The sequence below is a fragment of the Hyla sarda genome, chromosome 7, assembly GCF_029499605.1.
Source record: "Hyla sarda isolate aHylSar1 chromosome 7, aHylSar1.hap1, whole genome shotgun sequence".
NCBI classification, from domain to species: domain Eukaryota; kingdom Metazoa; phylum Chordata; class Amphibia; order Anura; family Hylidae; genus Hyla; species Hyla sarda.
In genome coordinates this window covers 210,181,645-210,198,176 of record NC_079195.1, presented here as the reverse complement: position 1 = coordinate 210,198,176, position 16,532 = coordinate 210,181,645, and the positions used below count along the sequence as shown (strand labels likewise).

Sequence of the window (16,532 nt, the reverse complement as noted above, 5' to 3'; positions counted from 1 at the left end):
AAAAAAGCATTTTTAATTAAGTATATTGGAAAGGTTATTGTTCTGCCGAGATGTGCAACATATAAAAAGTATTTTATTCTGATAGTGCCCATTTAACTTGATCATATTCTGAAACTAAAAAGTACAATATATTGAGCAGCGGAGAGGATATCTGCCAAAATCATCAAAGTAAGCCATTCCCTCTGTCATTCCTCCTGGAATAGAGCTCCCCAACCTGTAGCTCTCCAGCTGTTGCAAAACTACAACCTGCAGCTGATTCCAGAAGGAATAACAGAGGAACAGCACTACACAGATTTCTGGAAAAAAGGATGTTAAGAGTTATTGGGTCATAAACATTAGGCTCCGTTTTGAAAGGGTTTATCTTTAAATTCAAAGTTAACATGCTGATCATTGGGGGCCCAACCGTTGTTAGCCCCACCAATGACAAGAACTGACTCTATGGAGCGTCAGTGGGGGACATTATTTAAAGGGGTACTCCGGTGGAAAACATTTTGTTTTAAATCAACTGGTGCCAGAAAGTTAAACAGATTAGTAAATTGCTTCTATATAAAATTCCTAATCGTTCCAGTACTTATCAGCTGCTGTATGCTCTTTTCTTTTTGGATTTCTTTTCTGTCATGACTTTTATTAAAAAATCTACCCTTCCAGTACTTTTTAACAGCTGTATGCTGCAGAGGAAGTTCTTTTCTTTTTGAATTTCTTTTTTTGTCTTGTCCACAGTGCTCTCTGCTGACACCTCTGTCCATGTCAGGAACTGTCCAGAGCAGCATATGTTTGCAATGGGGATTTTCTCCTGATCTGGACAGTTCCTGATATGGGCATCAGGTGTAGCAGAGAGCACTGTGGACAAGACAAAAAAGAAATTCAAAAAGAAAAGAATTTCCTCTGTAGCATACAGCTGCTAAAAGGTACTGGAATGGTAAAGTTTTTTTTTTTTTTTTATAGAAGTAATTTACAAATCTGTTTCCAGTTTCCACTTTCTGGCACCAGTTGATTTAAAAAAAAAAAAAAAGTTTTTCACCGGAGTACCCCTTTAAAACTTGCTTAGTCTTACTTAGACTAGGCAGTTTAATATTGCGCCATATTCTTAACAGTGACTCGGGCTTTTTCAAAATCTTGTGCATCTTACCACTGTGTGCTCAGTCTATATTACTTCCGAGGTGGCATAGTTAAAGGGAACTCAGCAGATTTTAGCATATATAATGCTTGTCAATGCGTTATATATGCTAAAATCGTTATCCGCACCATACCCGGGGGACGCTTTTGCCCCCAGGGATGGCGAAGATATTAAAGGAGATATCCAGTGGTGAAAAACGTATCCCCTATCTTAAGGATAGGGTATAAGTTTCAGATTGCAGAGAGTCCGACCACTGGGGCCCCCCGCGATCTCCGGTACAGGGCCCCGGCAGCCCACGGGAAGGCGGCGTGTTGACCACTGTACGAAGCGGCGGCTGACACGCCCACTCAATACAACTGTATGGCAGAGTCGGAGCGCTGCCTTCGGCAACCTTCGGCTCTGCCATAGAGATGTATTGGGGGGGCGTGTCGGACGCCGCTTCGTGCAGTGGTCAACACCTGCTATCTGGCCAGCGAGCCGGGGCACCGTACAGGAGATCTCAGGGGGCCCCAGCAGTCGGATCCCCCCCACGATCTGAAACTTATGCCCTATCCTTAGGATAGGGGATACGTTTTTCACCACTGGACTACCCCTTTAAGTTATAAAGTCCCCCCCTGGCTGCCCGTACAAGTAGTCTCCTGGGTAGGGACTTACACTTACCAGCTACCGACGCTCCGGCCGTTGTCCCGTCCCCCCATCTTGATGGCTAGTGTCACCGCTCTGCTCCGTCTGCTTAGGCCCCTTTCACACTACAACGTTACTCCGTTTTAAAGATCCGTATGAAGTTCCGTCTTAAAATCAGCTGTAAAACGGCAGCTACAAAATCGTATACGGCCATTAGAAAATCCCATTATAGTCTATTATTAATAACGGCCGTTATTTTGTGATGGAAGATACCGTATTTTTCATCCTATAGGACGCACCGGCGTATAAGACGCACCCAATTTTTAGGGGCAAAATCTAAAAAAATAAAGATTTTGAACCCAATAGTGGTCTTCAACCTGCGGACCTCCAGATGTTGCAAAACTACAACTTCCAGCATGCCCGGACAGCTGTTGGCTGTCCGGGCATGCTGGGAGTTGTAGTTTTGCAACATCTGGAGGTCCACAGATTGAAGACCACTGCATAGGAGGTAATACTCACGTGTCCCCGCCGGTCCGGACCTGTCACCGCTGCCCTGGATGTCGCTCCATCGCTGTCGCCGTGTCCCCGACGCTCCGGAACGTCTCTGCTGCCGGCCGGGTATCCTCCCTCTCCGTCGCCGCCATGACGAGGAAGGAGAGCGCCGGCATACAGGGGATCCCTGAACGGAGAAGACACAGAGGAGGCAGGTAAGGTCCCTCCCGGTGTCCTGTAAGCACTAACCCGGCTATTCAGTCGGGCTGTTCGGGACCGCCGCGGTGAAATCGCGGCGGTCCCGAACAGCCCGACTGAACAGCCGGGTTAGTGTCACTTTCCTTTCAGACGCGGCGGTCAGCTTTGATCGCCGCGTCTGAAGGGTTAATACAGGGCATCACCGCGATCGGTGATGTCCTGTATTAGCCGCGGGTCCCGGCCGTTGATGGCCGCAGGGACCGCCGCGATAGGGGTGTATTCGCCGTATAAGACGCACCGACTTTTTACCCCCAGTTTTGGGGAAGAAAAAGTGTGTCTTATTCGGCGAAAAATACGGTAGTAACGAGAGAAATAGTTCATGCACTATTTCTCCCGTTACTATCTTCCGTCACAAAATAACGGCCGTTATTAATAACGGGCTATAACGGGTTAAAACGACTATTAAAAAATTATGGGATTTTCGAACGGCCGAATTGGATTTTGTAACTGCCGTTTTACAGCTGATTTTCTGACGGAACTTCGGATCTTTAAAACGGAATTTATTTATTTATTCTTTTTTTTTTTTTTTTCTTTTTTGTGTAAATGGCCCAAAAAATGCCTCAAATACTACAAAAAATTTTTGACGTAAAAGTTAATAGGGATTGATGAAATGGCAAACTCATCTTTGTAAAAAAAAAAAACACCACTGTGGGGTTTTGGGCCCTGTTGCAGTTTTCCAAAATTGCAGCATGTTGAGAATATGGCGTTTTTTCAGACAAAACTCCCATAGGAGTCAATGGAAGAAAAAAAAAACACCACTAAAAATAAACTTTGTGGGTTTAGCATTGGCATTTTTTCTGGCATTTTTCCCCCTTCTTTAGCACAGTGCTCTCTGCTGCCACCTCTGTCCGTGTCGGGAACTATCTAGAACATAAGAAAATGCCCATAGCAAACCTCTCCTGCTCCGGACAGTTCCTGACACAGACAGAGGTGTCAGCAGAGAGCACTGTGGTCAAACTGGAAAGAACTACAAAACTTCCTCTGGAGCATACAGCAGCTGATAAGTACTGGAAGGATTAAGATTTTTAAAGAGAAGTTATTTACACATCTGTATAACTTTCTGGCACCAGTTGATTTAAAAAGACTACCCATTTAAATCTGCATCCAGGTCATTCACCTGCTTTGTCTACTGACTGATTCTGCCAGGTGAACATCATAAAGTTGGGCACCTAAGTGTTTTTGCAAAATATGATTTAGAGAGAGCTATATCTATGTAGTTCACTTTGACTATATTCTATTAAAGGGGTACTCCAGTGGAAACCTTTATTTTTTATTTATTTATTTTTTTAAATCAACTGGTTCCAGAAAGTTAAACAGATTTGTAAATTACTTCTATTAAAAAATCTTAATCCTTCCAGTACTTATTAGCTGCTGAATACTACAGAGGAAATTCTATTCTTTTTGGAACACAGAGCTCTCTGCTGACATCTCTGTCCATTTTAGGAACTGTCCAGAGCAGCATATGTTTGCTATGGGGATTTTCTCCTACTATGGACAGTACTTAAAATGGACAGAGATGTCAGCAGAGAGCACTGTGCTCGTGATGTCAGCAGAGAGCTCTGTGTTCCAAAAAGAATAGAATTTCCTCTGTAGTATTCAGCAGCTAATAAGTACTGGAAGGATTAAGATTTTTTAATAGAAGTAATTTACAAATCTGAATTCGGGTAGAAAACAGACATGGTCGCACATCTACAATCTTGTATAATGATCTGATTGCTTCTCAGCATAATATCAAAAACTAACAGGTTGTTAGTATATACATTTTTGATCAAAAAGTACAAGCCCACTCGCCACGTCAAGGCCACCTATCCAGAGTGGGTCCCTAACGTCCCTAGCATAAAATGGCGTCGCACTGGGCGGCGACCACCACCGCCGCGACACCAGTGCCCACGGGGGGGAAACGACCCACTGGCAGAGCAGCCCCAATGCCACTCAAACCAGTCTATGGGTCGCACCTCCCCGCAGACACAGCGCCACAGCAGCAACGGACGCCGCCCCGCACCACACCAGTGTGAACAAGGTGTAATAGCTCACTTACCATGCTCTCCCAGTCAGACTGGGAGGCTGCTAGGAAAGAAATGGCCCTTGTGTAGCTAACTACTACTTATATAGGGTTGGGCTGAGGGGGTGGGGAAGAGTGCAGCACATGTTCAAAAAAAAAAAGGAGGGGATAGAAAACACAGTGTGAATTCGAGTAGAAAACAGACATGGTCGCACATCTACAATCTTGTATAATGATCTAATTGCTTCTCAGCACAATATCAAAAACTAACAGGTTTTCTACCCGAATTCATAATTTACAAATCTGTTTAACTTTCTGGCACCAGTTGATTTAGTAGAAAAGTTTTCCCCTGGAGTACCCCTTTAATGACGTGTTCAATGTTCCTAATATAACAAAGCTTCTGGTTCCCCTCCATATGCCCCAGTCTTTACAGCACTCAATGTTCTAGGATATATTTCCTATGGCCAATGTGCCAGTTTGTGTACATTCAGATCTTATTTCTTAGAAGTCATTCTCAGGCTAACATCCCACATCAGACAGAAGTCCCCATATAGAAAACAATAGGGATTTGTATGGTGCATAGAAGCCGGCAGCCAGATGAACCTTCTCATTACTCTGCATTGCCCAGAGCCGCCGGGATCAAACAAGGTACCATCATAACATCGTATCACACATATCATGTGCAGGGGCCAGAGGGGAGGGGGTCTGCAAAAATGACTTCATTCATCCATGACCTTACCCAGACTGCCAACATACAGCAGATGAGCCGTCTGATCGTCTCTGTAGTGTAAAGTCAGATACAAGGGTGTATGTATCCCCTTACAGCGTCGCTTCCAGTCATTGCCTCAGGTAAGATGATTTCATTCAGAGACTCAATTTCACGGTGTGAGTGCATGCTATGGGTAATGCAACCAGGGGGTCAAACCTGTGTGTCTTTGAGGGATTAAAATCATGGCACAAACATAAAGGCATACAGAATTGTTCTCCCATTGAAGAAAGCAACAGTATGGGGTTCTATGTAAATCAAAAAATTTAAGGGGTACTTTTTTTTTTTTTATATCAACTGGTGCCAGAAAGTTAAACAGATTTGTGAATTATGTCTATCAAAAAATCTTAATCCTTCCAGTACTTATCAGCTTCTGTATGCTCCACAGTAAGTTCTTTTCAGTCTGACCACAGTGCTCTCTGCTGACACCTCTGTCCATTTTAGGAACTGCCCAGAGCAGGAGAAAATCCCCATAGCAACCTATCCTGCTCTGGACAGTTCTTAAATGGACAGAGGTGTCAGCAGAGAGCACTGTGGTCAGACAGAAAGCTACTAAGGGACCACAAATGCTCCCAGCATCCTCCTTGGCATTAGCCAAGGTATCTGCCCGCAGAGCCGATAACGGTCGGTACCCTGCCCATGCAGGAGTACCCGGGGTGTTTGCAGGGCGGTGCAGAACCTGATGGCCACACACACCTCCCCTAGACCGCTAGGAAGGACACCCAGAAGGGCTACCGCATCCTGACAATCCTGTGGACACACAACACGCAAAAAAGTGACAATGACAAAAATAAATAAATAAGTCCAGTGAGGAGAATGAGCACCGGCACATACACTACTATAGGTATACAAAGCAGTCCCAGTGTAGCAATCCACTTCACGCACCTGTCCTGACAGCAGGGGAGCACGTTGCCAAAAAGATATGTGCAAAAACAACTGAAAGGAGGAACAGTGGCCAGCACTCACCATTCAGGAATCTTTATTATCTTGATAGGTGCATAACTCGGGTACAGCGGGCAAGGGTCAGAGGCAGGAGTCTCGGGACAGAACTGTTTCGCGCACGAGATGCGCTTCCACAAGCCGATATCGGCTTGTGGAAGCGCATCTCGTGCGCGAAACAGTCCTGTCCCGAGACCCCTGCCTGCTGTACCCGAGTTATGCACCTATCAAGATAATAAAGATCCCTGAATGGTGAGTGCTGGCCACTGTTCCTCCTTTCAGTTATAAATAAATAAGTGAATGTGTGCTGATATACTGCCCGGACATCCGTCCGGATCTATAAAAAATGTCTCTGATCCTAGCCAGAAGGCCGGGAATCAAGAGGTGAGTGCCACACAGAACTGTTTTGCGCACGAGATGCGCTTCCACAAGCCGATATCGGCTTATGGAAGCGCATGTCGTGCGCGAAACAGTCCTGTCCCGAGACCCCTGCCTCTGACCCCTGCCCGCTGTACCCGAGTTATGCACCTATCAAGATAATAAAGATTCCTGAATGGTGAGTGCTGGCCACTGTTCCTCCTTTCAGTTATAAATAAATAAGTGAATGTGTGCTGATATACTGCCCGGACATCTGTCCGGATCTATAAAAAATGTCTCTGATCCTAGCCAGAAGGCCGTGAATCAAGAGGTGAGTGCCACAAGGTGAAGAGATCATGGTGCCCGTGCTTCACTCAGTGATATAAGGGGGCCAATTGAAGTTACTAGCGCTTCCATTGGCCCCCTTATGATATAAAACCTGTGTTTGCTTTGGATGCCGACACCCCCGGACGAAGGTCTTAGGACTGAAACACGTGTTGGGGTGGCGGCATCCTGGGGCCTCTGACTCTCAGACTTCAGTGTGGTTGGTATCTACTATTAGGTTGTCTTACTGTACTCTAGCAGTACTGCACTTTATTTACATGTTGCACCTTACTTTAGTCTTCTTAAATTGTAATGTGGTTTCTTGCTGCATGTGCTGTATATACTTAGTCATTTTTTTGTTGTACTGCACTTTATTAGTTCTTTATGCATATAGACTGCCCAGCCCCGTAGTTTCATAAACTATTTTTGTATTCATACCATCCACACTGCCATGTATTATTTATTTGTCTAGCACATGCATATATATATATATATATATATATATACAGTATATGTGTCCCAAGCCGCCGTCCTTTCTGTTGTCATTCCTCCTTGATTTTATTGTATGTTTACATTATACAGTGGTCCCTCAACATACGATGGTAATCCGTTCCAAACGGACCATCGTTTGTTGAAACTATCTCATGTTGAGGGATCCGTGCAATGTAAAGTATAGGACGGTGGTCTACAACCTGCGGACCTCCAGATGTTGCAAAACTACAACACCCAGCATGCCCGGACAGCCAACGGCTGCAATGTAAAGTATAGGACAGTGGTCTACAACGGCTGCAATGTAAAGTATAGGACAGTGGTCTACAACCTGCGGACCTCCAGATGTTGCAAAACTACAACACCCAGCATGCCCGGACAGCCGTTGGCTGTCCGGGCATGCTGGGTGTTGTAGTTTTGCAACATCTGGAGGTCCGCAGGTTGTAGACCACTGTTAGAGGAAGTTGTACTCACCTGTCCCCATCGCTCCGGAGCGTCACCGCTGCCCGGGATGTCGCCGTCCATCACTGTCGCCGCGTCCCCGAGGTGTCCCCGACGCTCCGGCAAGGCCTCTGCTTCCCCGACATCCGCGCTCTCCGTCGCCGCCATCACGTCGCTGCGCACGCAGCTCCTATTGGATGACGGGACAGCGTGCGCAGCGATGTGTTAACGTCGATGGAAAGCGCCGACGATGCAGAGGATCCCGAAGAGGACGCGCCGGACCCCAGAGGACAGGTAAGTGATCGTCAGCGGACCACACGGGGCACCGTAAACGGCTATCCGGTGGCAGCTGAAGCAGTCTGCGCTGTCGGATAGCCGTTTATGCGATGGTCCCGACATACAAAAGCATCGTATGTTGATGCTGCCTTCAACATGCGATGGCCTCTGAGAGTGATCGTATGCTGAAATTATCGTATGTCGGGGCCATCGTAGGTTGAGGGGTCACTGTATATGAATAAAGCTTGTTTATTTTTTAAACATAATTTTGTGTGAATAGCTCCATTTTTTTGGGTATACCCCAATATAAGATGGCAGATTTCTGTGTGGTACTAGCACCATCATTCTGGCGCTCCGCTGTCAGGGCAGTGCCTGCACAGAAATATTCCGTGCGGACATTAGCCCGCGTGAACATAGCCTCAGAGTTACATCCCCCACCGAAAAGTAAGTGACTGCCCAGTTGGCTATTCGCAGAGATGTGCAAATTTTCACCCAAATAAACTTGACTTTCTTAGACTGGCCACAGCTGCCCTGTAAGCTACACAAATGGGTGTTATGTTGTATCTTCATTCCGTAGATGTCGCTGTGTCTTTCGCCCTCTATTTCAGGCATTTCCTTTTTTTCCTGTGTCCTATATTTACTTGTGACATCCGTGTCCCGGAGATGGGAGTCATCTACTACAGTCTGTAATCATAAACCTGAATCTATTTCTGTTACTTTTATTTCCTTTTTTAAAATCTAAAATAAGATGAACAAAAATAAAATAAAGATCTTGGTTACATTCTGCAGCGCTTTCTTATTGTAATGGCCACAAAACTTCCTTTCATCTTTTTTATGTGTTATTGTAACTTCTGGTCCCAGGCAATAAACTGCAGACCTGCTGCCTGTAAGTATTTTTCATTGTGTTAGGTTCTTCTTATCGAAGGGGTTATCCCAAGATTTTAAAGGGGTTCTCCACATAAGGTAGTTTTAGTACGTACCTGGCAGACAGTAATGGACATGCTTAGGAAGGATCTGCGCCTGTCTTGGGGCTAAATGACTATGTTGTGAGATTACCATAACACTGTGGCTAGCTTTCTGTGAACTTGTATTTCCTGTTTGATTTTTCTTTTTTTGACTACAAATCCCACAATTCAATTTTCCTCCTTCTCACACATCAGCCACCCCACCCATTGAAACATAAATGAGCTGCATACCTGTGGTTTTCAATCAGGGTGCCTCCAGGTGTTGCATTAGTTGCAGATTGATCCCTCCACCCATTGAAGCAGACAGGATCCCTGTCATCAGCTGACTAGTGAGTCAGGTCTCGGCCGCATTGCAAGCTGGGAAAAATCTGAGACAGCAGTCATTTTGTATGCTGGTAAAAATAAATATTGGGGTGAAAATCACAGAAGAATGGTGAGAAAACTGTCACACACAGTTACAGACACTATATTATGATCTACACTAACTTTACAGCCCCTGTAGCATAGTCAAATAAAAAAAAATTCCCAGAGACAATAAATGGAGTGGTGGCTGACCATGTGCGTTGCCATTTTATTCACTTGGGAGACAACTGACCTCTGTTCTTGTGATTGATGAAATTCTTGTGTTATTCCCTATGTTTGGACAACCCCTTTTTGAAGAATTAAGATGGGGGCCTTCAAATGGTTACTCCACTCCCCAGCATCCGGAACATTGAGTTCCGAACGCTGTGTGCAGGCCTCCGTGTTCATGCCCCGCCCCCTCGTGACATCACGCCCCGTCATGTGACACCACGTCCCGCCCCCTCAATGCAAGTCTATGGGAGGGGGTGTGGCGGCTGTCACGCCCCCCTCCCATAGACTTTCATTAAGGGGGCAGGCCGTGACATCACGTGGGGGCAGGTGTGAACACGGAAGCCCACACATAGCGTTCGGAACTCAATGTTCCGGAAGCTGGGGAGCGGAGTAACCCTTTAATGAAGTGAACCAGAGGACGCCCCCTTTCCATGTAGTTCCTTTTCAGTAATCCCTGACTTGCAATGTTTTTTTACACAGGTCACCCTGAATATATTGTTCCCCTGGTTCTAACCTCCAAGACTCAGGAGATCTTCAGCTGTCGGATTGATGAGGATGTAACCCTTGAAAATCCATTTAAGCTCCTAAAGAAAGAAGAAATTCTCATCGATCTAAAGAACAGAGCTGCAGTTTCCGATTTCAGCCCCTTTAAAGCTATTATTGTGGTAAAATAAATGGTCTCTATCTTCTTTTTTATCCTTATGGTGAAATTTTTTGCATTTTAACCATTTTTAATTTTCTCTCGGAATATATAGGATTATCCCGGAGAGGAGCTGCTGCTGGTTTTTGATAGAGATTTTACCTATGGTCAGAACTTTTATCTTGTTGTTACGGAAGAAGCTAAAGAGTCGATTCTGCAAGTAAGAAGCTTAGATTTTAGATTATAAATTAATATCTGGTACATGCTTTAATAATGTTATTCATTGGTTATGTTACAACACACAATATTGGTTCCAAGCTGTTCTAGCTTTAGAACTACTTCCAAACATAATCCTACACTACATCAAAGGTATTTCCTCAGGACGCAGATTTGATGGAACTTCCCTAGGATACGCCATTCATATCCGATTGGTGGGGGTCCATCTGTTGTTACTCTTGCCAATTGCTAGAACAAAATGACAGCAGCGCCTATAGGCGAGCATCATGCTACTTTATCTCCTGTCGACTAGTTTGCCTATTTCCAGAGGACTCATGGATGGCTCATTTTCTAAGTGGCTGACTATGCTACTTCTGTAAAAAACATAACTGTAAAAACAAAAAGTGTCTGGCACCGCTACTGCAATATGGATGAGAGTGTAACGCTGGATAAATTGTAGCATACAATGTGTTTCAGTCCTGATCAAAGGTGCATACAAGATGGTTGTGCTCTTATCGAGGAAGTTTCGCGCAACTAGTTTCGCGCTCTGAGGCGCGTCCTCTGGCCCGCGCTGCGGGCCAGAGGAAGCGCCTCAGAGTGCGAAACTAGTTGGCGCCCCTCCGTCACGCCCCCGCCTCACCTGTTGCATCCGAGCTCCCTGTGTACCTGTCCTGTCCACTGAAGCTATTGCAGTTTGTTGGAATAAAGCTTGAATTTCCGCATCGTGACCAGCGGTGAGTGCATTATCATCGTTTCTTATTCATCGCTGTTACGCCTAGCGCTCCGGGTCCCCGCTCCTCCCCGGAGCGCTCACGGCGCCTTTCTCCCTGCAGCTCCCCGGTCAGCGCTGACCGGGAGCGCTGCCCTGTCATGGCCGTTGGGGATGCGATTCGCACAGCGGGACGCGCCCGCTCGCGAATCGCATCCCAGGTCACTTACCCGTTCCCGTCTCCTGCGGTCATGTGCTGGCGCGCGCGGCTCCGCTCTCTAGGGCGCGCGCGCGCCAGCTCCCTGAGACTTAAAGGGCCAGTGCACCAATGATTGGTGCCTGGCCCAATTAGCTTAATTGGTTCCCATCTGCTTCCTGGCTATATCTAGTCTCCTCCCTTGCACTTCCTTGCCGGATCTTGTTGCCCTAGAGCCTAGTGAAAGCGTTTTTGTGTGTTTATACCCTGTGTACCAGAACTTTGCTATCTCCCCTGACTACGAACCTTGCCGCCTGCCCCCGACCTTCTGCTACGTCCGACTTTGCTTCTGCCTACTCCCTTGTACCTCGCCTATCTTCAGCAGCCAGAGAGGTGAGCCGTTGCTAGTGGATACGACCTGGTCACTACCGCCGCAGCAAGACCATCCCGCTTTGCGGCGGGCTCTGGTGAAAACCTGTAGTGTCTTAGAACCGGTCCACTAGCACGGTCCTCGCTATCCCTCTCTGGCACAGAGGATCCACCTCCTGCCAGCCGGCATCGTGACAGTAGATCCGGCCATGGATCCCGCTGAAGTTCCTCTGCCTGTTGTCGCCGACCTCCCCACACTGGTCGCCCAGCAAGCCCGACAGATTGCCCAACAAGATCACCAGCTGTCGTACTTGACCACCATGACTCAGCAACTCCAGTCGCAGCTACAGCAGATTCAGTCTCAGCTACAGCAGCAGCAACCATCTCCTCCGCCAGCTCCTGCACCTCTTCCGCAGCGAGTGGCCACTCCTAGCCTCCGCCTGTCTTTGCCGGACAAATTTAATGGGGACTCTAAGTTTTGCCGTGGCTTTCTTTCCCAATGTTCCCTGCATCTGGAGATGATGTCGGATCAGTTTCCTACTGAAAGGTCTAAGGTGGCTTTCGTAGTCAGCCTTCTGTCTGGAAAAGCCCTGTCATGGGCCACACCGCTCTGGGACCGTGATGACCCCGTCACTGCCTCTGTACACTCCTTCTTCTCGGAAATTCGAAGTGTCTTTGAGGAACCTGCCCGAGCCTCTTCTGCTGAGACTGCCCTGCTGAACCTGGTCCAGGGTAATTCCTCCGTTGGCGAGTACGCCATACAATTCCGTACTCTTGCTTCTGAACTTTCCTGGAATAATGAGGCTCTCTGCGCAACCTTTAAAAAAGGCCTATCCAGCAACATTAAAGATGTTCTGGCCGCACGAGAGACTCCTGCTAGCCTGCATGAACTCATTCATCTAGCCACTCGCATTGACATGCGTTTTTCTGAGAGGCATCAAGAGCTCCGCCAGGAAAAAGACTTAGATCTCTGGCCACCTCTCCCACAGTCTCCACTGCAATCTGCGCCTAGGCCTCCCGCCGAGGAGGCCATGCAAGTGGATCGGTCTCGCCTGACCCTGGAAGAGAGGAATCGCCGTAAGGAAGAGAATCTTTGTTTGTACTGTGCCAGTACTGAACATTTTCTGGTGGATTGCCCAATCCGTCCTCCACGTCTGGGAAACGCACGCTCACACTCAGCTCTCGTGGGTGTGGCGTCTCTTGATGCCAAGTCGGCTTCTCCACGTCTCACGGTACCTGTTTGGATTTCCACTTCAGCCAGCTCTCCCCTCTCAGCCGTGGCCTGTCTGGACTCTGGAGCTTCTGGGAATTTTATTCGGGAGTCCTTTGTGAATAAATTCCATATTCCGGTGACCCGTCTTGTCAAGCCACTCCGCATCTCCGCGGTCAACGGAGCCAGGTTGGACTGTACCATACGTTTCCGCACGGAGCCCCTTCTTATGAGCATCGGATCTCATCACGAGAGGATTGAACTTTTGGTCCTCCCCAATTGCACCTCGGAAATTCTCCTTGGACTTCCCTGGCTTCAACTTCATTCCCCAACCCTGGATTGGTCCACTGGGGAGATCAAGAGTTGGGGGTCCTCTTGTGCCAAGAACTGTCTAAAACCGGTTCCCAGTAACCCTTGCCGTAACTCTGTGGTTCCTCCTGTATCCGGTCCCCCTAAGGTCATTAAGGACTCTGCCTGCCACAGGAAATGCCCCTCCCCCCCTCCCAGGCAAGCTTCTGTGTCCCCTCATGGCCCTCGTCCTGGTGTCACACTGCCCCGTGCCAGGTCTCGCCCTCTGCCCTCTCTCCCCATTCCTACTCCTGCGGTTCTGCCTGCCGTTGAGGAATCCCTCCTTCCTTTCCCGGTGTCCTCATCCCAGGGGAGGCAGTTACCCGATAAAGAGAAGGGGAGACCTAAGGGGGGGGGTACTGTTACGCCTAGCGCTCCGGGTCCCCGCTCCTCCCCGGAGCGCTCACGGCGCCTTTCTCCCTGCAGCTCCCCGGTCAGCGCTGACCGGGAGCGCTGCCCTGTCATGGCCGTTGGGGATGCGATTCGCACAGCGGGACGCGCCCGCTCGCGAATCGCATCCCAGGTCACTTACCCGTTCCCGTCTCCTGCGGTCATGTGCTGGCGCGCGCGGCTCCGCTCTCTAGGGCGCGCGCGCGCCAGCTCCCTGAGACTTAAAGGGCCAGTGCACCAATGATTGGTGCCTGGCCCAATTAGCTTAATTGGTTCCCATCTGCTTCCTGGCTATATCTAGTCTCCTCCCTTGCACTTCCTTGCCGGATCTTGTTGCCCTAGAGCCTAGTGAAAGCGTTTTTGTGTGTTTATACCCTGTGTACCAGAACTTTGCTATCTCCCCTGACTACGAACCTTGCCGCCTGCCCCCGACCTTCTGCTACGTCCGACTTTGCTTCTGCCTACTCCCTTGTACCTCGCCTATCTTCAGCAGCCAGAGAGGTGAGCCGTTGCTAGTGGATACGACCTGGTCACTACCGCCGCAGCAAGACCATCCCGCTTTGCGGCGGGCTCTGGTGAAAACCTGTAGTGTCTTAGAACCGGTCCACTAGCACGGTCCTCGCTATCCCTCTCTGGCACAGAGGATCCACCTCCTGCCAGCCGGCATCGTGACAATCGCCGTGGATATTTACTTCTGTAAAAAGGCTGGCAGAGTAGACATATTGTGGTGTGGGGCTTTCTTAGCACCGCAGCTGCTTTTTTTCAAGTGATCAGCATTGGTCACTGTCTTTGTGTTATCACGACAATGTATGTTCTCTCTGCCTTGAAACAAACCCTATTAGGATATATCAAGGGTTGATATTCAACACTAAATTGTATGCATTTGGTAAACGCCTCCTAGGTGTGTGGGCCTGCCATGAACCCATTTCTACGAGCCAGGACAACCATTCATTTGGAATGTCCACCATGTAGATGAAAACGAAAGTTTAAAGGGGTTCTCCGGTGCTTACACATCTTTTCCCCTATCCAAAGGATAGGGGATAAGATGCCTGATCGCGGGAGTCCCGCCGCTGGGGACCCCGGGATCTTGCATGCGGCACCCCGTGTGATGTCACGCTCCGCCCCTCAGTGCAAGCCTACGGGAAGGGGCGTGACAGCTATCATGCCCCCTCCCGTAGGCTTGCATTGAGGGGCGGAGCGTGTCGTCACACGCCGCCGGCCCAGTGGTTGCCGGTAATCAGACCCGGAGCGAACACGCTCCGGGGACTGATTACAAATGGGGTGCCGTGTGCAAGATCCCGGGGGTCCCCAGCGGCGGGACTCCCGCGATCAGGCATCTTATCCCTTATCCTTTGGATAGGGGAAAAGATGTGTAAGCATCGGAGAACCCCTTTAATGTTAAATGTGAATATCCGTATAACATTTATATAGTGTTGCTGTTGAGTCCTGTTCTGTATTGAAGAGAATTTCCACAAGTGCCAAAGAGCCATAAGTGAAATGGTTCTTAGTCTGGTGTCAGCTGCCAGTGATATTATTCCGACCCCTAGTAAAGCCCTTAGATCCCTGGTGTCACTAAATCACAACAGTGTCTTCAGCTGGCATAGGCATAGGGAGCTACAGGTGAACACATAGGGGGACATGTATCAAAGATTTTACTCCTGTTTTGTGTTTACTTTTTTGCTCAACATTTTGCGCAAGCAGTTTTTTTGGCGTCTTTTTTTGCGCACATTCTGGTGGAGAATTTCCTCCAGATGGGTAGGTTTCGGTGTACCTTGGAGTGACGTATTTAGTATGCACAAATTTATTAACTGGGTACATTTCATTTACCCGCAGAAATCTTACGCAATGACCATATTTTTTATGCAAATATAAGCCATTTTGGACTGCACGTAGCAAGATGCTCTAAATCATCGATTCTAGTTTTCAAAGAGTGACGGTATGAGGAGATTACTATACTTGCCCGCAATTTATGAAACTTATTGCGCTTGATTGATAAATTTAGCGCTTCTGCACATAATTTAGAATTCGTCAAAAGGGGTAAACTGCTTCTCCCATACACAAATAATGATACATGTCCCCCCTAGCCACAGAACATTGACATATAATGTGGACAAGAGACTTTATTACAAAGAGTATTTTTACTTGATTTGTAGCCACCAGAACCTGTAACTGATGAAGAAGAAAAAGATGATGATTCTGAAGTTTTCACTTACGTTCCTCCAGTACCCAGGCCATGGATCTCTTTAGGAAGTGAGCTGGAGGTCGAGGAAGAAATGGTGAAAGAATCCCAGACCAAGGTTAGATGATTTATATGAAATAATAGGTGGAGACATGATCAAGACTAATAAACAAATGAGTAAGAAATTAACAGAGTATCATGACCAATGCCCCTTATGAAATTTCCCAGCCAAGTGTCAAGGAGGCAGAGCCGAGCTTCTCAAGTGCCAAATTCCCCAGCCCTTCCTTAAATGAAATACAGAGCCCTGTATGTCAGTCATGGAGGGTTGGGAGGTGAGAGTGAAGAAGAATTTGTGCCAGGCTGTGACACTTAAGCAGCTTGGCCCCACCTCCTTGACATTTAGCTGATAAATACAAAAACTATTTTAGAGGTTTGGCAACTGCCATCAGCTCCAGGAACGGTAAAGTTTGCTTTTATATCCTAACAGCTATCCAACCATGTCTGCAGCACTAAACAGCAAATAAACATGACAGATACCCTTTGAACGACCGTAGAATAGAACTGTACAAAGGTCAAAGAAACCAGATTGGGATCCAAATGCTCACAGGCAAAAACTAGAGTCAAAAGGGAATGCCCAAAAAAAAAAAAACCC

At 47.6% G+C, this 16,532-nt stretch overlaps 1 protein-coding gene across 3 annotated transcripts in view; it reads left to right on the top strand.

Moving 5' to 3' along the window:
• The window catches only part of DNAI3 (dynein axonemal intermediate chain 3), a 219,886-nt gene that overhangs the window by 24,914 nt on the left and 178,440 nt on the right, over positions 1-16,532 (top strand). For all 3 annotated transcript variants that reach the window (XM_056532517.1, XM_056532515.1, XM_056532516.1), the window contains exons 4-6: positions 10,104-10,288; positions 10,379-10,483; positions 15,855-15,998. In XM_056532517.1, the coding sequence (XP_056388492.1) occupies positions 10,104-10,288; positions 10,379-10,483; positions 15,855-15,998 (434 nt within the window). The remainder of the gene's footprint in view (positions 1-10,103; positions 10,289-10,378; positions 10,484-15,854; positions 15,999-16,532) is intronic.